Source organism: Salvelinus fontinalis, chromosome 18 (assembly GCF_029448725.1).
Source record: "Salvelinus fontinalis isolate EN_2023a chromosome 18, ASM2944872v1, whole genome shotgun sequence".
NCBI lineage: Eukaryota > Metazoa > Chordata > Actinopteri > Salmoniformes > Salmonidae > Salvelinus > Salvelinus fontinalis.
The window spans coordinates 47,532,845-47,559,030 of record NC_074682.1 but is presented as its reverse complement, the minus strand read 5'-3'; the positions used below and the strand labels follow the sequence as shown (position 1 = coordinate 47,559,030).

Genomic DNA, 26,186 nt, shown 5'->3' with positions numbered 1-26,186 from the left:
AGTGTGGAAAGTAATGGACCCCTCAATGTTCGTGAGCAGAATGCATGAATTTGCGCCCATCCGTGGAAGTGACTACCCAAACGCCAATCACTTACCGCATAGCAGCTGCATCCAGGCGCACGTCTTGTAGACAGTGGCAGTGTTGCAGAATAAGAAAAGGGTGAAGCAGGCAATACAACCCAAGATGAGCACCATGGACAGCAACACGAGGAAGGTGGCAGCTTTGAACGCGCTCGAGGGGATGCCGCTGAATTCGGCGAAGGTTCCTTGGCAAGTGAGCTCCCGGTTGGAGTTCCCAGTGCCCACGCAGTAGTGGAACAAGCCGAAATAGCCTGCGTGTGGGGTGTTCACGCTGTCCCCAATCCAGTAGGGCAGAATGAACACCACTACGTTAATAATGGCCAAACATATGGTGAATATAGCCCACAGAACCCCAATTGCCCGCGAATTCCGCATGTAGTTGTCATGGTAAATCTTGGAAGCTTCTTGCGAAGGCAGCATGTTCCCCCACCACTTGCGTTATATCGTATTCCCCTCCTCTCTATCTCCCCCTATCTTCGTCAATGATTCCTCAGCAACTATTTTGATAAGAACACTCCGTTGTCTCTGAAAGATGGAGACCAAACAAAAATCTTACACGAAAGAGTCTACACAAAGGTCAGCACTGTCTCCCCTGGTAGTCAATCAAAAGGTCCAGGTTTCTGAATGTTATATAGTCCAAATGGTTTCCAAATTAATCAATTCAAGACCGAAGCGTGATTAAACAGCGATGGTGAAAACCCTCTTAATGCGTAAAGACACAGCAGAGTCGAACAAGCTCACATTGCAAAAATCAATGGTCAAGGAAAAAAGGGATCAGACGTGTTATTCGCAATTCACCACCACCGTCGGAGTGTGAAGAATGAAGCTATATCGACTCCCATTGGACCCAGCGCTTCAAATGAGAGACAAGCACCGCTGTCGAGCCCCACTGATGAATCTTCCGCGAACAATTTAATTAAGTTAGGTCAACTGGAGCATTCTTTACATCCGGAATAAGAGACCAATGCGTGTCCTTTGAAGAATGAAGACGAGAAAAGATGGGCATTGGTCGTATCACTGTAAATACCAAGACCCCATGCTGGTGGTTTTCTGATGCTGTCTTCTGATTCTCACTCTCGCTCTCCCTTTTCCTCCACGTCTCTCCTCCGCGCGCGCACGCTCACCAAACAAACTGCTATAGTCTGCACAGAAAACTGTTGGAAAAACCTGGATTAGGTGCATGGATGCAGTGGTGTAAAGTGCTTAAGTAAAAATACTTTAAAGTACTACTTAAGTTGCTTTTTGGGGTATCCGTTCCCTACTTTAATTTACTACTTATATTTTTGACTACTTTTACTTATACTTCACTACATTCCTTAAGAAAATATTGTACTTTTTACAAATTTTCCTTGACACCCAAAAGTACTCGTTGCATTTTGACTGTTTAGCAGGACAGGAAAATAGTCAAATTCACGCATTTATCAACCGAACATCCCTGGTCATTCCTACTCCTTATCTGGCGGATTCACTAAACACACATGCTTCGTTGGTAAATTATGTCTGAATGTTGGAGTGTGCCCGTGGCTTTCCGTAAATTAAAAAAACAAGAAAAAGGTGCCATCTGGTTTGCTTAATATAAGGAATTTGAAACGATTTATACTTTTACTTTTGATACTTAAGTATATTTTAAACCAAATACTTTTATACTTTTACTCAAGTAGAATTGTACTAGTTGACTTTTGATTTTACTTGAGTCCTTTTCTATTAAGATATCTTAACTTTTACTCAAGTATGGTTTTCCTGTCCTGTTAAGCATAAAAAAATGTAACGAGTACTTTTGGGTTTCAGGGAAATGTACGGAGTAAAACGTACATTATTTTATTTAGGAATGTAGTGAAGTAAAAGTTGTCAAAATGTAAATATTAAAGATACAAGTACAGATACCCCGAAAAACGACTTTAGTTGTGCTTTAAAGTATTTTTACCCAAGTACTTTTCACCACTGTTGAAAGGCAACCTCATGTTGATCAATTTCCTAATTACATTGCATCTTGAAACCTATAGCCTACAACTCATTCATTTTGTGTAACAAGTGTCTTCACACCAACTCTTGGTTTTCGCAATATTGCAATAGACAATACCATTTGGATTTAAAACAATCAACCAACATGAAAAGAATTGCCCCCTCCTTTAAGAATTTGCTGAACAGGAGTTGTTTTGTAGATAATAATTTATTGCAAGTGTAATGTTTTTTCTTTTTCAATATGAGTAGAATTAGTACTGCATGAATTAAATCAAGGTGATGGAATTTTATGTTGCAAATCATGACACATCTCAAGCAAAATGTGAGTGTGTTTCTTAGGGTAGGTTATAGCCTATATACACGCATCTACACTACCTGCAAATTCATATATTATTCAGGAGTTGTACTACTGAATGGGTGCATACAGTTTCACAAAGCACGAATGGTGGATACTGTGTTGTAGTAGGGTTTGCCTATAAATTACCCCACTGGCGGTGAAAACATAAGAGCACCATTTGAATAGAACAAGCAATATAAATCTCATTGAAAGAATATCAGAATCAGAATCACCTTTATTCTCCAAGTACATTTACATTTACCAGGAATTTGACCTGGTGTAATGGCGCTGACGACAATAAACAAAATATATAGACAGAATATAGACAAAGGAATTTACACATAATGGTCATGAAGTATATACAATGAGTTTTTGTGTAGGCTCAATAAGCAATGACAGTAGCTCCAACATAGGCCTACACCAATGTAGCTTAATGTCTTAGCCTATTGGCCTACTCTGATAAAAAACAAAACATAACAAAAACACATAAACTGCCTTTTAACATTACAATTATAAAGAAGTATACATTTTTGACACTGTTTGTTGACCATTAAATGAAGTATATACATGTATACTGTCACGACTTCAACCGAGGCAGGCTCTCCTTCCCGTTCGGGTGGCGCTCGGCGGTCGTCGTCACCGGCCTACTAGCTGCCACTGACTCTTTTTCCTCCCCCTCCTTATGTGTTTATTTGTATCACCTGGTTTGAGGTAATTGGTAATTAGTGTGGCTTTATTAGTCAGCCAGCCTGTATGCTTCTTTGTGCGGGATTGTTCGTCTGTAGCTTTGGATTTCGGGAGTGGTTTATTGTATTGTGTACTGGGTTTGTCTCCCGTGTTTGTAGACAGGTGTTTATGACACCCAGTAAGTCCGTGTTGGACATTTTGGTTTGCCGGTTGGGCATTAAAGATCACCGTATTGAAGCTCTGCTGTTCCTGCGTCTGATTTCACACCCCCCGACACCCAGGTCGTTACAGAATCCCGCACCCGCAAATGGAATCAGCAGGAGCAGCAGCCAACCCTCTCCCATCGATGGAGGAACGGGTTCTCCACCACACCACCGTCCTCCATCGGATCGGATCAGCCATGGACCAAATGATGGAGAGAATGGAGCGATGGGAGAGGAGTGGGCTCCTCTCTCCACCTTCGACCCCCCCCCCCAGGACTCTCCATCCCCCGGCTCCAGCGCGCTCCGTCTTACGCTCCCGAGGGATTATGATGGAGCGGCGGCAGGTTGTCAGGGGTTCTTACTCCAACTGGAGCTATACCTGGCCACTGTTCGCCCCACTCCCTCGGGAGCGGAGAGGGTGAGTGTCCTCGTCTCCTGCCTAACGGGTCGTGCTCTGGAGTGGGCCAACGCAGTCTGGAATGGCCCGGACTCCGCGAAGGAGCACTACCCGGAGTTTACCCGTCGTTTTCGTGCCGTGTTTGACCACCCCCCAGACGGCCGAGCGGCGGGTGAGAGACTATTTCATCTCAGGCAGGAGAGGAGGAGCGCACAGGATTTCGCGCTGGAGTTCCGGACCTTGGCCGCGGGATCAGGGTGGAACGACAGGGCCCTCATTGACCACTACCGATGTAGTCTCCGGGAGGACGTCCGCAGGGAGCTAGCGTGTCGGGACATCGCACTTTCTCTGGATGAGCTTATTGACATGTCCATCCGACTGGATAATCTGCTGGCTGCCCGCGGGCGTTCAGAGAGGGTCCTGTGCGTTCCACCACCCAGCGCCCCGGCTCCCATCCCGATGGAGTTGGGAGGGGCCGCGCCTAGGGATACCGGAGGAGGAGGCCCCCCCTGCACCAGCTGTGGTCGGAGAGGACACACGGCCGATCGGTGCTGGGGGGGTCTGTCTGGGAGTCGAGATGTCAGGCGGAACGCTTCTCGATCACCCCAGGTGAGTCAGCACCAAACTCACTCAGAACCCCCTGTTGGTCACATGTTTGTCTCAATTTTTTTCCTTTATTTTTTCCCCTCTTCCCAGCATAGGGCACTAGTCGATTCAGGTGCAGCTGGGAACTTTATGGATTGCGGACTCGCCCGTAAGTTGGGCGTTCCGCTTGTGCCGATAGATTCTCCCTTTCCCGTGCACTCCCTAGACAGCCGGCCATTAGGGTCAGGGGTGGTCAGGGAGGCCACAGTTCCCCTGGACATGGTGACGCAGGGGAATCATAGGGAACGTATCAGTCTCTATATTATTGATTCGCCTGCGTTTCCAGTGGTGCTGGGTATTCCCTGGTTGGCCCGGCACAATCCCAATATTTCGTGGAGACAGGGGGTTCTCCAGGGGTGGTCAGAGGAGTGTTCTGGAAGGTGTCTGGAAGTTTCCCTTGGTGGCACGTCGGTGGAGAGTCCAGACCAGGGTTCCACGGTGCGCATTCCCCCCGAGTATGCCGATTTGGCAATCGCTTTCTGTAAAAGGAAAGCGACGAAATTACCACCACATCGACCGGGTAGGGATTGTGCGATAGATCTCCAGGTTAACGCTGCGCTTCCCAAGAGTCACGTGTACCCTTTGTCCCAAGAGGAGACGTTGGCTATGGAGACATATGTCGCAGAGTCTCTGGGACAGGGGTACATTCGGCCCTCCATCTCACCCGTCTCCTCGAGTTTCTTTTTTGTAAAGAAAAGGGAGGGAGGTTTGCGTCCGTGTATTGATTATAGAGGTCTAAATGCCATCACAGTGGGGTTTAGTTACCCACTACCTCTCATCGCTTCGGCGGTGGAATCATTTCACGGAGCGCAGTTCTTTACAAAACTGGACCTCAGGAGCGCGTACAGTCTGGTGCGTATTCGGAAAGGAGACGAGTGGAAAACCGCATTTAGTACCACATCGGGCCACTATGAGTACTGCGTGATGCCGTATGGGTTAAAGAATGCTCCAGCCGTTTTCCAATCCTTTGTAGACGACATTCTCAGGGACCTGCACGTGCAAGGGGTAGTTGTGTATATCGATGACATTCTGATCTACTCAACTACTCACGCCGCGCATGTATCTCTGGTACGCAAAGTGCTTGGCAGACTGCTGGAGCATGACTTATACGTCAAGGCTGAGAAGTGTGTGTTCTCCAAACAAGCCGTCTCCTTCCTGGGTTATCGCATTTCCACCTCGGGGTGGTGGTGGAGAGTGACCGCATAAAGGCCGTGCGTAATTGGCCGACTCCGACCACGGTAAAAGAGGTGCAGCGGTTTTTGGGTTTTGCCAACTACTACCGGAGATTTATCCGGGGTTTTGGCCAGGTAGCGGCTCCCATTACCTCACTGCTAAAGGGGGGCCCGGTGCGGTTGCGGTGGTCAGCGGCGGCAGACGGAGCTTTCAACAGGTTGAAGGCTCTGTTCACGGATGCTCCCGTGTTGGCGCATCCGGATCCCTCTTTAGCATTCATAGTGGAGGTGGACGCGTCCGAGGCTGGGGTGGGTGCCGTGCTATCACAGCGCTCGGGTACGCCACCAAAACTCTGCCCCTGCGCTTTCTTCTCTAGTAAGCTCAGTGCAGCGGAGCGTAACTATGATGTGGGGGATCGGGAGTTGTTAGCGGTGGTCAGGGCTCTGAAGGTGTGGAGACACTTGCTTGAGGGGGCTAAGCACCCCTTTCTCATCTGGACCGACCATCAGAATCTGGAGTATATTCGGGCAGCTCGGAGACTGAACCCACGTCAGGTAAGGTGGGCCATGTTTTTCACCCGGTTCCGGTTCACGTTGTCCTATAGACCCGGCTCCCAAAACGTAAAGGCAGACGCACTGTCCCGCCTTTACGACACGGAGGATAGGACCACCGAACCCACTCCCATCATCCCCGCCTCGAGGCTGATAGCGCCAGTGGTCTGGGAGGTGGACTCGGACATCGAGCGGGCGCTACGGGCGGAACCCGCGCCTCCTCAGTGTCCGGCGGGCCGTAAGTACGTACCGCTTGGTGTTCGGGACCGACTGATTCGGTGGGCTCATGTCCTACCCTCCTCGGGTCACCCTGGGGTGACGAGGACAGTGGGGAGCCTTCGGGGGAGGTATTGGTGGCCTACCTTAGCTCGAGACGTTAGGGTTTATGTCTCCTACTGTTCGGTATGCGCTCAGAGTAAGGCTCCTAGGCACCTTCCTAGAGGGAAGTTGCAACCCCTCCCCGTTCCACAACGGCCATGGTCTCATCTCTCCGTAGACTTCCTGACCGATCTTCCCCCCTCTCAGGGAAACACTACGGTTCTGGTAATTGTGGATCGGTTTTCTAAGTCCTGCCGTCTCCTCCCGTTGCCCGGTATCCCTACTGCCCTACAGACTGCGGAGGCCTTATTCACCCACGTCTTCCGGCACTACGGGGTGCCGGAGGACATCGTTTCTGATCGGGGCCCCCAGTTCACTTCCCGAGTATGGAGGGCGTTCATGGAGCGTCTGGGGGTCACGGTCAGCCTGACTTCCGGTTATCACCCCGAGAGTAATGGGCAGGTGGAGAGAGTGAACCAGGAGGTGGGTAGGTTTCTGCGGTCGTATTGCCAGGACCGGCCAGGGGAGTGGGCGAGATACATTCCCTGGGCCGAGATGGCCCAGAACTCACTACGCCACTCCTCTACTAATGTGTCCCCCTTTCAGTGTGTGTTGGGGTACCAGCCGGTCCTGGCACCATGGCATCCGAGCCAGACCGAGGCTCCTGCGGTGGAGGAGTGGGTACAGCGCTCCAAGGAGACCTGGAGGGCCGTCCAGGAGTCCCTCCAACAAGCTACGAGAAGGCAGAAGAGGAGCGCTGACCGCCACCGCAGTGAGGCCCCCGTGTTTGTACCGGGGGAAAGGGTCTGGCTCTCGACCCGAAACCTACCCCTCCGCTTGCCCTGCCGGAAGCTGGGGACGCAGTGTGTAGGGCCCTTCAAAGTCCTGAGGAAAATAAACGAGGTGTGTTATCGATTAAAACTCCCTTCCTATTATCGTATTAACCCCTCGTTTCATGTGTCTCTCCTCAGGCCGGTGGTAGCTGGTCCCCTGCAGGACGGTGAGGTGCCGGAGGTCCCTCCTCCCCCTCTGGACATCGAGGGGTCCCCGGCGTACATTATACGGGCCATTCTGGACTCGAGACGCCGGGTGAGGGGCCTGCAGTACCTCGTGGACTGGGAGGGGTACGGTCCGGAGGAGAGGTGCTGGGTACTGGTGGAGGACATCGTTGTAAGTGTTCACTGTTTTCATTTAATTAAACATGTTGAGCACTGGCTACGCTGTGTGTTGGTCCGATCCCTGCTACACTCTCTCTTCTAGTGAAGAGAGGGAAGGCTGCCGCTACAAGATTAAATAAACTGGATAATATCTATAGATTAAATCAACTGGATAATATCTATAGATGAAATAAACTGGATAATATCTATAGATTAAATCAACTGGATAATATATATAGATTAAAAGCAGAAGGAGCCTTTATTAGATCTAGGAAAAAATGGCTTGATGAGGGAGAACAGAATTCATCCTATTTCTTTAGACTTGAGAAATGTCACTCTACAAATAACACTATCCATAAATTAAACATTGATGGTGTTATTACAGATGACCAAAAATGAATGGCTAACTACTGTAGCAATTTTTACAGGAAATTGTATAGCTCTACGTACTGTCAGGAATCCACAGATATGTTTTTAGACTCACTGAATAATGTTCACTCTATCAGTGATGTAGAATCTAAACAGTGTGATGAACCCGTCATAGTTGAAGAGATTATTGAGTCTATCAAACATCTAAAGAACAATAAATCCCCAGGCATTAATGGAATTCCGACAGAATTTTACAAGTTATTTAATGAACAAGTCTCTAAAAAGACTTTAACAACAATCATCACCCTCTTACAATGACTCAGGGGTTAATAACACTGACACCTAAGCCTAAAAAAAAGTGCTGCTCATTGATAAGTGGCATCCAATTTATTAGCCTTACTACTTGAAAAAGAATTACAGACGTCCTGGATGCAATCATTGATGAAACACAGTCTGGCTTTATGAGGAACAGACATATTTCTAACAATATCAGACTAGTATTAGACATACTTGACTACTCAGACCTAATAACCGAGGATAGCTTCATATTTTTATTTTTATTTTTATAAAGCATCAGTTCCTCTTCCACTCCTTTGAGAAATTTGGCTTTGGGGATTTTTTCTGTAAGGCTATTAAGACTCTCTATACGAATGGTAACAGCTCTATCAAACTGAAACATGGCACCTCACCTAGATTTGAGTTAATAAGGATCTAACCCTTTTTTTCAATTCTCACCTAAAATGACATACTCAAATCTAACTGCCTGTAGTTCAGGACCTGAAGCAAGGACATGCATATTCTTGATACTATTTGAAAGGAAACACTTTGAAGTTTGTGGAAATGTGAAATTAATGTAGGAAAATATAACACATTAGATCTGGTAAAAGATAATACAAAGAAAAAAACATTAGTTTAAGAAAAAATGTATAGCATTATCTTTGAAATGCAAGAGAAAGACCATAACGTATTATTCCAGCCCAGGCGCAATTTAGATTTTGGCCACTAGATGCCAGCAGTGTATGTGCAATGTTTTAGACTGATCGAATGAACCATTGCATATCTGTTCAAAATGTTGGATCAAGACTGCCCGGATGTGCCTAATTGGTTTATTAATACATTTTCAAGTTCATAATTGTGCACTCTCCTCAAGCAATAGCATGGTATTATTTCACTGTAATAGCTACTGTAAATTGGACAGTGCAGTTAGATTAACAAGAATTTAACCTTTCTGCCCATATCAGATATGTCTATGTCCTGGGATTTTTTTTTGTTACTTACAACCTCATGCTAATCATATTAGCCTATGTTAGCTCAACTGTCCCGCGGGGGGGACATCGATCCCATAGAGGTAAAGAGAGGAATTAGGCAAGGTTGTCCATTCTCCCCATATCTATTTTTTATTAATCACCAAACTTCTTACAAATTCCTTAAATAATAGTCCTGTACAAGGTATTTCCATAGCTGGTAAAGAAATGATTATAAGCCAGCTGGCTGACGATACTACACTTTTTCTGAAAGACGCCAGTCAGAGTCCCATATCAATCAATGTGATACAATCCTTTTCCAAAGCATCTGGTCTACATCTTAACATTAATAAATGTGAACTCGTGGCTGTCAAAGATTGTGTGACATCATATTATGGTATTCCAGTGAAAGAAGAACTTACATATTTAGGCATAACCATTACTAAGGATCAGAAGTCTAGAGGCTTACTAAATTTTAACCCTCATATTAAAAAACAAACAGAAGAAGCTAAATCAATGGCTACAGAGGGACTTATCCTTAAAAGGAAGGGTCCTAATAACCAAGGCTGAAGGTATCTCTAGACTAACATATGCCGCTCTATTTTTATATCTTGATGGTAAAATAAGCAAAGAGTTAGACCAGATGCTTTTCAACTTTCTGTGGAGAAACTGTAGCCATTACATTAGGAAAAGTGTTGTAATGAACACTTATGAGTATGGTGGGCTGAATTTTCCTACCTTAAATAATACTTTTAAGATCAATTGGATAAAGATCAATTGGATATACTTTTAAGATCAACTTAGAAGACCCACTTCTATGTGGAATTGTATTCCTCATCATGTCTTCTCTACTTTTGGTGGCCTTAACTTCATGTTGGTTTGCAATTATAATATTGACAAAGTTCCAATGAAACTGTATGCTTTTCATCGGCAGGTTTTCTTGTCATGATCCTTAATTTATAAATATAATTTTTCTCCACACAGATATTATATATGGAATAATCAGGACATATTGTATAAAAATACTTCTTTGTTTTTAGAATATTGGTTCCGAAATAATATCCTATTGGTGAGCCAACTTGTAAATGCAGAGGGTCTTTTACTTCATTATAAGGAATTCTTATCACGTTACAAGATCCCTGTAACACCTAAAGATTTTGCTTTAGATGCCATTCCCTCAGGTGTTGCTTTATTATTCAGGAACGTGTCAAGACCTGACCCTCAGAGCCTACCTTCTGTTGATCCTGTTGACTCATCAGTAGGAAAGATGTGTTTTTCTTTTAGTCCACTCAACAACAATAGATCTATACAAGCCTTATTTCAGCAGGATGTTGTATGACCTTATGTCATGCCTTATTGGAATGGTTTTATTGATAATGTATGTTGGAAAAAAGGTTGGATGTTGCCACACACACACCTACTTATTAACAAAATGAAGGCAGTTTATTTTGAAATTATTCATGAATATTATCCTGCCAAGCACTATATGAAGAAGTTCAAAAAATATATAATCTAATTGTACCTTTCGTAATGACCACCCAGTAAGTGTTGCATCTTTTTTGGCATTGTATTCATGTAAGGAATCTGTGGCAAGACATCAGTAGATTTATAATTGAATATATTTATGAAGATTTTACACTATTATGGAGAGAGGTGCTGCTTGGATTCTTTACTTATGATAGAAATAAGTTGAAACAATTTGATGCATTTAATTTCATTATACTTGTAGCCACATTTCACATTCACAAATGTAAATTTACAAACAAAACACCACATTTTTATTACCTTACAAAAATAAATTGAACTATATTTTAAGACAATGAAATACTCTGCCAACCAAAAAGCTGTTAAAATTATAAATGTGTGTATGTCCCTTAAAGTAATGTGATATTGTACCCCCTAGCCCAAATGTACTTTGTATATACAAATGTACTTTATACATACACTTCTGTTCCCCATGTACTTTTTGTATTGATTTGTTGTTAATAAAAAAATATATATATATATTTCAGGGGGCGATGTTGGTCACGTGCTGGTTTCAACTTCCTGTTTACCACCTGTTCCTTGAGACAGTTCACGGATTGCAACACTCCCAACAGTCGTGTGCTTTTTGATCAAGACTAATAAATACGCTTTTGAATCGCTGCTGCTACGGATTTAATCGTTTTGGAACGGTTAATATTTTTTTTGTCATTACTGGGGAAGAGGAGAGGAAATGAATAAATGACAGAGGAAACGTGACTAGGCCAGGAGTCCTCGCGATTTCCTGAGTCAGGCGCCCGGAGTATTCATCTGTCAACAAACGGCTCAATACAAAACATACGAGTGATGAGGGCAAGGACTAAAAACCAGTCAGCATTCATTTTTATAGACAAAACGTTTAGTAATGTGTTGGATTTAACTTTAAGTGTGGATACTTCCTAACATTATTTAACTTACGTTAGCTACTTTAGCTAGCCAACCAAATCCACCACCACTAGCTTAGCCACGTAAACAAATTACTATACATTCTGCTTGCCTGGCAAGTTTTACTAGGAAGGGTTAGCTAGCCTGCTGGCTGGTTAATACATCCTTGTTTCTAGAGGGTACCAGCACAGCGGTGCCCTGAATTCGGGGAGAATACCCGGCTCCGGCCCTTTCAAGCGGGCAGTCAGGAAGAAACTGTCTGGGAAGGGATGGCCTGGTGGGTCTTCCCGTTCCCAAGGTGCTGCGGTGTTTGAGTGCGGAAGAGTTCGGATAGAACCCACGGTGGGTCTCGGCACGATGATGGCTGCATTCCCTTCCGTGTCTGGGAGTCTCACGGCCTCCGGGCTAATGATATCAGGAAGAAAGACTGAGGAAATAGCGGATTTGATAGATTTGTTTTCGAAGACACAGTACAGAGCGAAAGAAGTCACGCCACGGGTAAGTTCGAGGTCCTCAGCATACATGTTTTTAACTGTGATTTCTTCATGTCATTATAGCCAGTTTTAGCTATGTGTTTACTCCGAGATGGTGTGCCATCCGCCAAACGTCCCTTACCTTTACGCTCGCTTCAAATAAACAACATCCTGCAGTGCCTAGTGCCAGCAATCAGAGACTGCTCACCTGCTCCAGACGTTAGAATCTCCTTCCTTCGGAAGTAGCCTATTTCTTTAACTGTCCAGATACTCAGGCTTAGTCAAGCCTTTTTCATACGACGTCAAACCCACCAACAAAAACAGACATGCATGGAACGATATTCTCAGTAAGACGCATGACATGTGAATAGCACTTAGCTAAATAAGTTATGATAGTGGTCAAAGAATGACATGGTCAAAGGCTATACAATGAAGGAAGGTGTCCTTATTTTGGGAGTAATGATGAGAAGCATATCAGTTCATATTCTTCATAAATCTAGTGGTTATATTTCATGTGTGATTTAGAAGTGACCAAACACGCAGCAGGAAATATTTCACAAGGCACCTTTTAATGTGTATGTCTGCAGTTTCTCATGAGCATCACCTCAATGTTGACCGAAACCATGGTGGTTGAAAATAGGCCTACATTTTGGGACATGGGACAACTGTACCAATGGCTCTTCCCAGGTTGTGGCCACTTAACCTAGCTACACATTCTGTTTTTCCTTCTTTGTGTGGGGGGGTGACTATGCGTTTCACGAAAGTCTATCAATCACCACTTTGGTATATTTGTCTCATACAGGTTGAGACGATAGAGAAGCGTTGCTTGGAGCTCTTTGGCCGAGACTACAAGTACAGCGTCATCCACAACGCCAACGGGGAGGTGTGTGGCCACTACCCCCGACAGATGGTCTTCCTGGAGTATGAATGTACAGAGCTCCATAAAGACGGGTACCGTACCTACCTACGTTAACTTAACAAGGTCATCACTGAGGCTGTGTCTGCAAATATTAGACCTACTAGATGTCCAGTTCTTGTTTCCTCAGCTCCTCTCAAAGCACATTGGAGGAGGAGGACTGAGGGAGGGACCTTGGATCCTCTCCTCCAATGCGCTTTGAGAGGAGTTGAAGAAACAAGCAAGGATTTGACAGTCAGTAACATTTTCAGTCACAGCCTGAGACAATGTCCAGTCCACTTAGTCACCAATTACACTGTTGTTTATTTGTGTGTACCATAGTCCACACCCCATATTCAGATATGATGATTGTGAACTCGGCGTAGGAGTGCTGATCTAGGCTCAGGTCACCCGGTCCCTATAGTCTTATTCATTATGATCTAAAAAGGAAAACTGATCCGAGATCAGCTTTTCTAATCTGAGCTGGATTAAGAAAACAGGCCCTGACCTGTTATTGGACAGAAAACAAAACGGGGTTAAATGTAGTCCGGTCCACATCTTCATGATTCATGACACCGAGGGGGTTGGAAATGTCTGAGGTTCACAAATGATATGTGTGAATAAACGGGAAACGTTATGGCAGCATTCTATTTTGGAATGTGTTCGGAAATAGAATATGTACTTTTGACCTATGAGTAGAGGAGCGTAACGCTTCTAAGATCCACACAGTGAGGAAGATGTCTCGAGGTTTCAAAAAGTGCTCTTGTCAGACTGGATAACATGTTCATGGGGAGAATGTCCTCCCTTCATGCGTTATGTTTCCGTATGTCTGTGACCTGCCCCATAGTTGCCCTCTGTGTGAATTCATAAGTCGAGGGAAACAGCCACTCAATAATTCATGTAAACACCCATAACATTTTTGCCCAACCAGGTTATCTAGAGCTAACAAACACACGAGTGAGATGGATTTTATGTGGCATTGTTTGTGTTGTTGATTGACACTAAATAGGGGCTTTAGGCTATGAGCTCACTCAAGAATACACAGTTTGGATGTTAAAATGAAAACGCTGAATACTAAATGGGGTAGAGTTACATGCTGTCCAAACCGCTCGCGTGCATGCTGATTTTGTACCCCCACACCAGACACGATCAGGACACGCAGGTTGAAATATAAAAACAAACTCTGAACCAATTATATTAATTTAAGGACAGGTCGAAAAGCATTAAACATTTATTGAAAATTAGCTAGCTAGCTTGCTGTTGCTAACTAATTTGTCCTGGGATATAAACACTGGGTTGTTATTTTACCTGAAAGGCACAAGGTTCTCAACGCCGACAATTAATCGACAGATAAAACGGTAAACCAAATTAGTTTCTCGTCATTTCTCCTCCTTCCTCAGGCTTCTTTTTCTTCTTTGGACTTTATATGGAGGTTGGCAACCAACTTTACAGTGTATTACTACAACCGACTGGAGTGTGGACATTAGTTCATCTTTCAATAACCCACGTGGGTATATGCTCCTAAAAAACAATGAGGAGATTTGAGAGGCAATACTTGCAATGCGTTGATCATCACAAATAGAACCAAGTTCTATTTTAGCACCTGGCCACGCAGAAGCTCGCTGTTGCGTGCAATGATTGAATAACGTGTGTGTAATTTTTTGTTGTTGTAATGCTTGCGCATGCGTTTGGCGTGGTCAGCATGTTAGTCTATCATGTTAGGAGTTCACGTGGCTGATGTGGTGTTAGGCGTTTACGTGGCTGATGTGGTGTTAGGAGTTTACGAGGCTGATGTGGTGGTAGGCGTTTACGAGGCTGATGCGGTGTAGTGATTTGTGTATAGTGTAGTCTATGACTGTCCCAAACGGCACCCTATTTCCTTTTTATAGTCAAAAGTAGCGCACAAAATAGGGAATAGGAGGCCATTTGGGACATCCTCCTCCTCCATTCACCCCTAAACTGCTCCAGGGGCTTTGGCTGTACTGTGTTTGAACTTGTACCTCTGGCGCCTAGCCAATCCTACTGGACTGTATGTGAGCCGTCAGTCTCTGGCTATTGGGGCAGTTTGGATGTGTTATTTCGCTACACTCGCATTAACATCTGCTAACCATGTGTATGTGACAAATAAAATTTGATTTGATTTTTCACTTGCTACATTATATAATATTGCTATATTGAGAACTATGATTCATGTAGGTATTGCTTTGTTTTAACATATCAATGAAGATATATTGCTATTTGGTATATTGATGATCCATGTATTGCTGATTTTATCATTTATTTCTCCATTGTAATGAAGATATATTGAGGATCCATATATTGCTTTGTTAGAATAGATCAATGAAAATCTATTGCTATAGTGAGGAGTATGTTGCTTGATATATTGCTGCTGTCTCCTTAGGTTTGAGAGCACAGTCCAGATCACCAAGCTGCAGGATCTGGTGAACCGCAGTAAGATGGCCCGCTGCAGAGGGAGGTTTGTCTGCCCTGTCATCCTCTACAATGGCAAAGTATGATTCCTATATATATATAGAGAGAGAGATTTTTATCTATTTACATATTTATATATATATATATACACACACACACACACACATATACAGTACCATTCAAAAGTTTGGACACACCTACTCATTCTATAGTTTTTCTTTATTTTAACTATTTTCTTCATGGTAGAATAATAGTGAAGACATAAAAACTATGAGATAACACATATGAATTCATGTAGTAACCAAAAAAGGGTAAACATATTTGAGATTCTTCACAGTAGCCAGCCTTTGCCTTGCGCACTCTTGGCATTCTCTCAACCAGCTTTTTATTCATTCATTTAACCTTTATTTAACTAGGCAAGCCAGTTAAGAACAAATTCTTGTTTTACAATGACTGCCTACCCAGGCCAAACCCCTCCCCTAACCTGGATGACGCTGGGCCAATTGTGCGCTGCTTTATGTGACTCCCGATCACGGCCGGTTGTGATACAGCCCGGGATCGAACCAGGGTCTGTAGTGACGCTTCTAGCACTGAGATACAATGCCTTGCGCCACTCCTGCTCCACAAGGTAGTCACCTGGAATGCATTTAATTTAAAAGGTGTGCCTTCTTAATTTGTGTAATTTCTTTCCTTAATGCGTTTGAGCCAATGAGTTGTTGTGACAAGGTAGGGTGGTATACAGAAGATGGCCTTATTTGGTAAAAGACCAAGTCGATATTATGGCAAGAACAGCTCAAATAAGCGAAGAGAAATGACAGTCCATCATTACTTTAAGAAATGAAGGTCAGTCAGTTCGGAAAATGTCAAGAACTTTGAAAGTTTCTTCAAGTGCAGTCTCAAAAACTATCAAGTGCTATGATGAAATTGGCTCTCATGAGGACTGCCACAGGAAAGGAAGACCCAGAGTTACCAATGCTGCAGAAGGTAAGTTAATTAGAGTTAACTGCACCTCAGATTGCAGCCCAAATAAATTCTTCACAAAGTTGAAGTAACAGACACATCTCAACATCAACTGTTCAGATGAGACTGTGTGAAGCAGGCCTTCATGGTCAAATTGCTGCAAAGAAACCACTACTAAAAGGGCACCAAATAGAAGAAGAGACTTGATTGGTCCAGAAACATGAGCAATTAGACCGGTGGAAATCTGTCCTTTGGTCTGATGAGTCCAAATGTGAGATTTTAGTTCTGACAGCCGTGTCTTTGTGAGACGCAGGGTAGGTGAACAGATAGATAATCTCTGCATGTGTGGTGCCCAACATGAAGCTGGAGTAAGAGGTGTGATGGTGCTTTGCTGGTGACACAGTCGGTGATTTATTTAGAATTCAAGGCACACTTAACCAGCATGGCTTCCACAGCATTCTGTAGCAAAAAGCCATCCAATCTGGTTTGCACTTAGTGGGACTGTTTTTCAACAGGATAATGACCCAAAACACACCTTCAGCCGGTAAGGGCTATTTGACCAAGAAGGAGAGTGATGGAGTTCTGCATCCGATGGCCTGGCCTCCACAATCACCCGACCTCAACCCAATTGAGATGGTTTGGGATGAGTTGGACCACAGAGTGAAGAAAAATAAGCCAATAAGTGCTCAGCATATGTGGGAACTCCTTCAAGACTGTTGGAAAAGCATTCCTCATGAAGCTGGTTGAGAAAATGTCAAGAATGTGCAAAGTTGTCAAGGCAAGGGGTGGATTTCTTTAAATAATCTCAAATATAAAATATTTTGATTTGTTGAACACTCTTTTGATTCCAAACATGTTATTGCATAATTTTGATGTCTTCACTATTAATCTACAATGTAGAGAATAGTAAAAAAACTTGAATGAGCAGCTATGTCCAAACTTTTGACGGCTACTGTGTATGTATATGTGTGTATGTAAATGTGTTTTTTTTAAATGGATATGTTGCTTTTATTTTACTCCTCACCTTTGAACAAGGAAGTGATTGTGTCAAAAACAACAATGAGAGGGAGGCTTGATTGACAGATTTCTAGACTATTGAGATGAGTTGTATGCTAACCAGCGTGTGTGCTAATCCTTTGTTGTCTTCCATTGCAGCATATCTGTCGATCATCCACTCTGGCAGGCTGGGGGGAGCTATATGGGCGCACAGGCTACAACTACATCTTCTCAGGTGAGACTGATACAAAATACATTTTGTCAGCAAGGAAAACTCTTAATATAGTTCAGAGCCTTATTCACAAAGTGTCTCAGGGTTGGTCTACGATCAGTTTTCCCCTTTTGATCATAGTTAATAAGATTACATGGACAGGGGGAACTGGATCCTAGATCAGCACTCCTGCTCGGAGAAGCTTTATGAATACAGGCCCAGATCTATTTTAATCTGGACCCATTTACAAAAGGAGAAGTTTTCATGCACTGCTTCCACCCAGTTTCACTTTTGTGTCTGAAATGCTAATGTTTGGATCTACTCACCTTTGTCAGAGCGACTGCTTTGTCAGCAAGCGTCTCACTTTTTACTGCTGCTCTTCAATTATTTGTTACTTTTTGTTCAAATGTATTTTTCATAAAATCAAACGTTGCTGCTGTATTCTCATTTGTTTGGCTGTAGTCCATTCCTCAAGCCAGTTTTTGAATATGCATCACTTTCCTGAAGAAAGTGTCTGTATTCGATATTTGAAACATCCCTTTATTGCGGATAAATGGATCCAGTTTAGAATTTTGTCGTTGTGATGCAGCTGTGTCTCTGTCTTCGTCTCCCTAGGGGGGATTGATGACACATGGGGGGGGGGGGCTGAGCCAGAGGTTCCAGAGGATGACAGTGCCAGGTTGGTGTCTTTTCACATGAGGGATTGGTTTGGTTTCTTTGCTTGATTCAATGCTCAAAATGCCAGACATTTGAGTGGTTATGTGATGACGTCTAAAACCTTGTGGTCATTTCATTGCACTATTTCTCTCCCTCCTATCGCTCTCTTTCTTTTCCTTGCTTGATTGAATGCTCAAAATACTAAATACATGTTAGTGGTTCTGTGTAATTCTCTGCTCAACCATCTCTGTCTCGCTCTTTCTCTCTGTCTCACTTTCTCTCTGTCTCTCTTTCTCTCTTCAGCAACGGGGACTCTCAGCTCTTTGACAAGGTGCGGGGTCTGGACATCAAGCTGCTGCGCTACCTCTCTGTGCGCTACATCTGTGACCTCATGGTGGAGAACAAGAAGGTCAAGTTTGGCCTAAAGTAAGTCAACACACCCACACCCACACCCAGACAGGATTCTTAATGTGTTCAACACACCCACACCCAGCCAGGATTCTTAATGTATTCAACACACACACACACCCAGCCAGGATTCTTAATGTATTCAACACACCCACACCCAGACAGGATTCTTAATGTGTTCAACACACACACACACACCCAGCCAGGATTCTTAATGTATTCAACACACACACACACACCCAGCCAGGATTCTTAATGTATTCAACACGCCCTCACACAGCCAGGATTCTTAATGTATTCAACACACACACACCCTCACACAGCCAGGATTCTTAATATATTCAACACACACACACCCTCACACAGCCAGGATTCTTAATGTATTCAACACACACACACACCCAGCCAGGATTCTTAATGTATTCAACACGCCCTCACACAGCCAGGATTCTTAATGTATTCAACACACACACACCCTCACACAGCCAGGATTCTTAATATATTCAACACACACACACCCTCACACAGCCAGGATTCTTAATGTATTCAACACACACACACACCCAGCCAGGATTCTTAATGTATTCAACACACACACACACACACACACCCAGCCAGGATTCTTAATGTATTCAACACGCCCACACCCAGCCAGGATTCTTAATGTATTCAACACGCGCACACACACACACACACACACCCCCAGCCAGGATTCTTAATGTATTCAACACGCCCACACCCAGCCAGGATTCTTAATATATTCAACACACACACACCCTCACACAGCCAGGATTCTTAATGTATTCAACACACACACACACCCAGCCAGGATTCTTAATGTATTCAACACACACACACACACACCCCCAGTCAGGATTCTTAATGTATTCAACACGCCCACACCCAGCCAGGATTCGTAATGTATTCAACACACACACACCCAGCCAGGATTCTTAATGTATTCAACACACACACACACACACACCCAGCCAGGATTCTTAATGCATTCAACACACCCACCCACTCACAGGTTGGTCTTTTGGTAGCATTATGTAATAAACCTGACTCCTAAAGTGTACCCTTGTTTGGATGTTGACCTTTGCATGTGTGGTGGTGTTTTTGTCAAAAGGTTGTGTGTGTGTGTTTATTTACCTAGGTGTCTGCGTACTTGTTTGATGTAATTGTGTGTGGCAGGTAGCCTCAAGGTTAGAGCTTGTGCCAGTAGCTGAAAGGTTGCTGGTTCAAATCCCGGAGCAGATTAGGTGGGGGGGGGGAATCTGTCACTGTGCCCTGAGCAAGGCACTTAACCCCAATTTCTCCAGGGGCGCTGGACAATAGTGACCCTGGCCGTGACCCCACTCCCTCCGGGTGTCTCGGTGGAGTTGGAATATGCAAGAAACACATTTCCAGTTCACACTTGTACAAATATATGCACCCCCCAAATTATTATTATGTAATGTTGACAAATGTGCGTGCTTGCTATGTGTGACAGTTCATTCAGGAATCATGTTTTGTAAACGCACCGTTAGAGAAGAATGTTCAGTATGGGCTTCAGGTATGTTGTATCTGCTTCATCACCTTGGGAATATTTTCTCTCTTCTCTTTACTCTTTTATTTGATCTGTCGTCCAGTGTCACCTCGTCTGAGAAGGTGGATAAGGCCCAACGCTATGCAGACTTCACCCTGCTCTCTGTGCCTTACCCAGGTAAAACCCTAACCCGTACCCAGGTAAAACCCTAACCCAGGTAAAACCCTAACCCGTACCCAGGTAAAACCCTAACCCAGGGAAAACCCTAACCCGTACCCAGGTAAAACCCTAACCCAGGTAAAACCCTAACCCGTACCCAGGTAAAACCCTTACCCGGGTAAAACCCTAACCCTTACCCAGGTAAAACCCTAACCCATACCCAGGTAAAACCCTTACCCGGGTAAAACCCTTACCCGTACCCAGGTAAAAGCCTTACCCGGGTAAAACCTTAACCCGTACCCAGGTAAAACCCTAACCCGTACCCAGGTAAAATCCTTACCCGGGTAAAACCCTAACCCGTACCCAGGTAAAACCCATACCCGGGTAAAACCCTAACCCGTACCCAGGTAAAACCCTTACCCAGGTAAAACCCTTACCCGGGTAAAACCCTAACCCGTACCCAGGTAAAACCCGTACCCAGGTAAAACCCTTACCCGGGTAAAACCCTAACCCGTACCCAGGTAAAACCCGTACCCAGGTAAAAGCCTTACCCGGGTAAAACCCTAACCCGTACCCAGGTAAAAGCCTTACCAGGGTAAAACCCTAACCCGGGTAAAACCCTAACCCGTACCCAGGTAAAACCCTAACCCGGGTAAAACCCTAACCCGTACCCAGGTAAAACCCTAACCCGTACCCAGGTAAAATCCTTACCCGGGTAAAACCCTAACCCGTACCCAGGTAAAACCCATACCCGGGTAAAACCCTAACCCGTACCCAGGTAAAACCCGTACCCAGGTAAAACCCTTACCCGGGTAAAACCCTTACCCGGGTAAAACCCTAACCCGTACCCAGGTAAAACCCGTACCCAGGTAAAACCCTTACCCGGGTAAAACCCTAACCCGTACCCAGGTAAAACCCGTACCCAGGTAAAAGCCTTACCCGGGTAAAACCCTAACCCGTACCCAGGTAAAAGCCTTACCCAGGTAAAACCCTAACCTGGGTAAAACCCTAACCCGTACCCAGGTAAAACCCAAATCTCTCTAAAAACCCAACCTACATTTTAAAATGCATTTATTTATTAACTTTTTATCTACTTTTTATAATGTCAGTTTTATTAGGAAAAGCAGGTTTCCACACAAACAGTTTATGTACAATAGTTACATAGACAACAGAAAGGCAGTTGGTAAGCCTTACAATGCATTTCAACATCCTTATTGTTATAGCTACACTCATCCCCAGAGAGATAGCTGTACTCTTCTCTATGCATACCATTTTTTACCACAACACCAGGGCTGTATTCATTAGCGTACATTGTTTTCAACTGAAACCGGAAACAAGCGGTTTTTATTGGATCCTCCCTGTTTCTGTTTTCTTCTGTTCGCTGTCTAATGAACACGACCCCTCTCTGTGTCTCCAGGGTGTGAGTTCTTTAAGGACTACAAAGATAGAGACTACACCGCTGAGGGACTAGTATTCAACTGGAATCAGGTATTGTGTTTGATGCACACACACATTCTCTGAGATTCATCATATCTATCCATCCAGATGAACTATTCGCAGGGCATGTATTGACAATGCGTCTTGAAGTTAGGACTACTGATGTAGGATCCGGTCCCCCCTGTCCATTTATCTTATTCGTTGTGATCTCAAAGACAAAACTGATCCTAGATCAGCACTTTTACACGCTTTATGAATACGAGCTCAGATCTCAAAACATAGTGTTTTATTGTTAACCTTCATCAACAGGATTTTGTGGATGCTCCGTTGACAATCCCTGTGTGCTTTACCAAGAACTTGAATATAGACTGGAGTAAATATCAGGTATGTCTACTAATACCTGAATATCAGGTGCATCTACTATTTTCCCTATATAACCAAAATTATACTGTATTCAATACTTCAGGGAACTGTGATTCTGAGTCTTTCCTGATATTAGTGGTCTCACAGTGACCTCTGTAGGTTGGTTATGAAGCTGCATCTGTTTGCTGGCTAATCATTTCTCATGTTAACTTAAACAAAATGTCTTTATTCATTATGTCCATTGTTCCATTGTTTTCAGATTTAGCTGATTAGCAGATATTTTTTTTAGGGAAGTTTTACATGCTATAACTGTGATATGTGGTTATCGCACCTAGTTACCTTAAGTTGAATGATTGAAATGTAATCTAGAAACGGTTTAAATTCAGTCTGTTATACCTAATCTGGTAACTCAAGTCAACTTTTTGTAATTTTATCATACGTTTAAAAATGTATTACTGTGTGGTTAATGACATTGTCTGAAAGCTTTGAAAACATCCCAAATACAGCATCTATACAGCATCTATACAGCTAAGAACAACAATGTGATGTTAAAACAAGTTGACACTGAGGCTAAAGAAAGTGTGCTTTATCAATATACCTGATTTGGCTAACTGTTACTTTGGACAAAATCAAGACGTTAATATTCTTGTAATGATTTTTGTATAAAAAAAATCTTAAATTACAGCTCAATTAGAGCAAATTCTGAAATAAGTTTTTTTTAAAATCATTTGACAACCCTAATTTAAATGCATATGTTTAGGTTATAAGCGATGTAGTCCCCGCACCAGGGCCACGTTCACTAGACAAATGTTGTGGAACGTTGCAGATAGACATGTCATGAAAAGCGCTGATGTGATTCCTTATTCCACATGTCTGTCTGAATGTTAGTGCACCCCAGGTGAAAACGTGTTGAAACTCTGTGTTCTTCTGTTTCAGTCTTGGGACCTGGTCCAGCAGACCCAGAACTACCTGAAGCTGTTGCTTCACATCATCAACAGCGACGGTCAGTGCCTGTGGGCCGGGTGTGGGTCTAGTGTGTGGGTGGGTGGGCCTGGTGTGTGTGGGTGGGCGGGTCTGGTGGGTGTGTGTGTGTGTGTGGGGGGGGGGGGTCTGGTGTGTGTGGGGGGGGGGGTCTGGTTGTGTGTGTTTGTAGGGGGGTCTGGTGTGTGTGGGTCTGGTGTGAGTCTGGTGTGTGTGTGTGTGGGGGTTCTGGTGTGGGTCTGATGGGTCTGGTGTGTGGGTGTGTGTGGAGGGGTCCTGTGTGTGGGGGGGTCTGGTGTGGGGGAGGGTTGTGTGTGGGTCTGATGGGTCGTGTGTGTGTGGGCGTGTGTATGTGTGTGGGGGGGTCTGGTGTGTGTGTGTGTGTGTGTGTGTGTGGGGGGGGGGGGGGGGGGGTGGTGTCTGGCGTGCTTGTGTTGGTTACAGCTCCTTGGGTCTGGTGTGGGTGGGGTGTCTGGCTCCTTGGGGGTGTCTGGCTTCTTGGGGGTGTCTGGCTCCTTTGGGGCTGTACATTTTTTTTTCAGGGAGTAAATTGACCTAGAAAAGACTGGTTTAGTCCTATCTCAAAGGGTCCAGTGAGGGTCTCTGAGATGTTGAACTACTAGTCTTGTTCATGGGCTTTATTCCTCATTACTTCCTAATCTCTATAAAACCTTGTGTCAATCGTTCATTTCTTAAGTGGTTGTGATTGGGTTTGCTCCCTGTAGATGAGAGCGGTCTCCTCGTGCACTGCATATCCGGTTGGGACCGGACACCTCTCTTCGTGTCCCTCCTGCGTCTCTCGCTGTGGGCAGTAAGTGTTCTCCTCTTATCTCTCTCTTTTATTCCTGTCCATCTGTTTCTCTCTCTATTTTTCTCTCCTAGGCTTGGGCGGCCTTCATACCGACCTTGTGCCGTACCAGGGTATTTGGTATTACCGGCATTGATCACAAGGGGCGCTAGTTTCAAAACCCACTGAGCCTTTGTAATCCGAAGGTTAGCAATGCTAACAAGTATATGTAAAATCCCATAGGGAATGCTAACTAAATGCTAACGATCGCATTGTGAACATTTTATAGTCTCTGACTTAAACTATTTTCAGGACAGACATCCCAGCTCATAAAAGTATACAAGTAACCACAAAATGCTACTCACAGTTTTCTGCACCCTCAAAACAAATATTACACAGCAAGGCTCATGATCCAGGAGGAGATTCTCTGCTTTCCGGCATGCAAAGCTTGATTTTGAAAGAAGCTAACCACTTGGATTCCTCTATTTCAGCCACACCCGTTGCTGACAGGTGTATAAAGTCGAGCACACAGCCAATCAATCTCCATAGACAAACATTGGCAGTAGAATGGCCTGTACTTAAGACCTCAGTGACTTTCAACGTGGCACTGTCATAGGATGCCACCTTTCCAACAAAGTGCCCCGGTCAGTTGTAAGTGCTGGAGCAACAACAGCCCGGCCACAAGCTCACAGAACGGCACCACCGACTGCTGAAGCGTGTAAAAATCATCTGTCCTCGGCTGCAACACTCAAGCCGAGTTCCAAACTGCCTCTGGAAGCAATGTCAGCACAAGAACTGTTCGTCGAGAGCTTCATGAAATGGGTTTCCATGGCAGGGCAGCTGCACACAAGCCTAAGTTCAACATGTGCAATGCCAATCGTCGCCTGGAGTCGTGTAAAGCTCGCCGCCACTCTGGAGCAGTGGAAACGTGTTCTCTGGAGTAATGAATCGCGCTTCACCATCTGGCCGTCCGACGGACAAATCTAGGTTTGGCGGATGCCAGGAGAACGCTACCTGCCCCAATGCATAGTGCCAACTGCAAAGTTTGGTGGAGGAGGAATAATGGTCTGGGGCAGTTTTTTATGGTTCGGGCTAGGCCCCTAAGTTCTAGTGAAGGGAAATCAAATTTTATTGGTCACATACACATGGTTAGCAGATGTTATTGCGAGTATAGCGTGTGGGTGTGTGTATGTGTGTGGGGGTCTGGTGTGTGTGTGTGTGTGGGGGGTCCTGTGTGTCCAGCGTCCAATGACATTGTAGATAATTCTGTGCTTCTAACTATGTGACAACAGTTTGTGGAAGGCCCTTTCCTGTTTCAGCATGACAATGCCCCTGTGCACAAAGCGAGGTCCATACAAAAATGCTTTTTTGATATAGGTGTGGAAGAACTAGACTGGCCTGCTCAGAGCCTTGACCTCAATCCCATCGAACACCTTTGGTATGAATTGGAACACAGACTGCGAGCCAGGCCTAATGCTCTTGTGGCTGAATGGAAGTCCCCAAAGCAATGGTCTAACATCTAGTAGAAAGCCTTCCCAGAAGAGTGGAGGTTGTTATAGCAGCAAAGGGGGTACCAACTCCATATTAATGCCCCTGATTTTGGAATAAAATGTTCACATACTTTTGCTACTAAATTAGCTAACCAAATGCACAACTGCAGAGCATTTAGCACATTGTGTGTGTGCTTGTAAACCAACACCAGGTCACTGATTACTACCTGACAGGTGAAATGAAGAACGCAATCTGCTTTATCTCCTAATGTATTGCACAAGTTGACTGCAGGTATTTACATAAAAAGTTGCAAAAAAATATCAAAATAATTTAAAATAAATTGTTTCAACTGTATTGAAAAATCACCCCGTGGCTATTTCCAAATAACCCGGTATACGATATACCTCTCTCGCGCTCTCTTGCTCTCTCTCTACCTCTACCTCCGCCAACCAGGTATCCATTTTGTAATTCAATTCCAAAGGCACTTCTTCAAAATTAATATTCTGTAATCCCACAATGAATTCATCAGCTTTGACCCCCATGCCCCTCCCATTTTATATATTTACACGCAAATGGAATTCAAATTCAAGACTCACCGCTTAATCACCCGATTCAATATCCAGTGTCTGCATTTATTTAAAATGTAATATTAGGTTTGGCCATATAACTATGCATCATATTTCAAATACTATTTGAAATCTGTTAAATACTTTCAGTGTTTGCTTTAGCTTGCCCAAAGTGTCAGGTGGGTGGGGTTTGGCAGATTGGGGACTGTTCCATTAAACCAGGGAACCTCAATCAAGCCCGGCTTAAAGGGCCAATCGGTGGTTGAAACAATAACAAAGCGTTTTCTCTGCCACTGTCTCTGTAAAAAGCTGAA

The 26,186-nt window shown here is 44.2% G+C and overlaps 2 protein-coding genes across 4 annotated transcripts in view; one reads left to right on the top strand and one right to left on the bottom strand.

Moving 5' to 3' along the window:
- Window positions 1–1,209, bottom strand: part of LOC129815660 (LHFPL tetraspan subfamily member 4 protein-like) — a 63,575-nt gene extending 62,366 nt beyond the window's left edge. For all 3 annotated transcript variants that reach the window (XM_055869657.1, XM_055869658.1, XM_055869659.1), the window contains exon 1: window positions 96–1,209. In XM_055869657.1, the coding sequence (XP_055725632.1) occupies window positions 96–501 (406 nt within the window). In that variant the 5' untranslated portion in view covers window positions 502–1,209. The remainder of the gene's footprint in view (window positions 1–95) is intronic.
- Window positions 1,210–11,146: 9,937 nt separating this feature from the next.
- LOC129815659 (myotubularin-related protein 14-like) overlaps window positions 11,147–26,186 on the top strand; it is a gene marked incomplete in the record, with an annotated part of 24,841 nt that continues 9,801 nt past the window's right edge. The window contains 11 exon segments of the mRNA XM_055869656.1: window positions 11,147–12,028; window positions 12,806–12,954; window positions 15,300–15,408; window positions 17,444–17,519; window positions 18,111–18,174; window positions 18,456–18,578; window positions 20,192–20,265; window positions 21,665–21,735; window positions 21,994–22,068; window positions 22,984–23,050; window positions 23,754–23,839. Of these exon segments, the coding sequence (XP_055725631.1) occupies window positions 11,888–12,028; window positions 12,806–12,954; window positions 15,300–15,408; window positions 17,444–17,519; window positions 18,111–18,174; window positions 18,456–18,578; window positions 20,192–20,265; window positions 21,665–21,735; window positions 21,994–22,068; window positions 22,984–23,050; window positions 23,754–23,839 (1,035 nt within the window).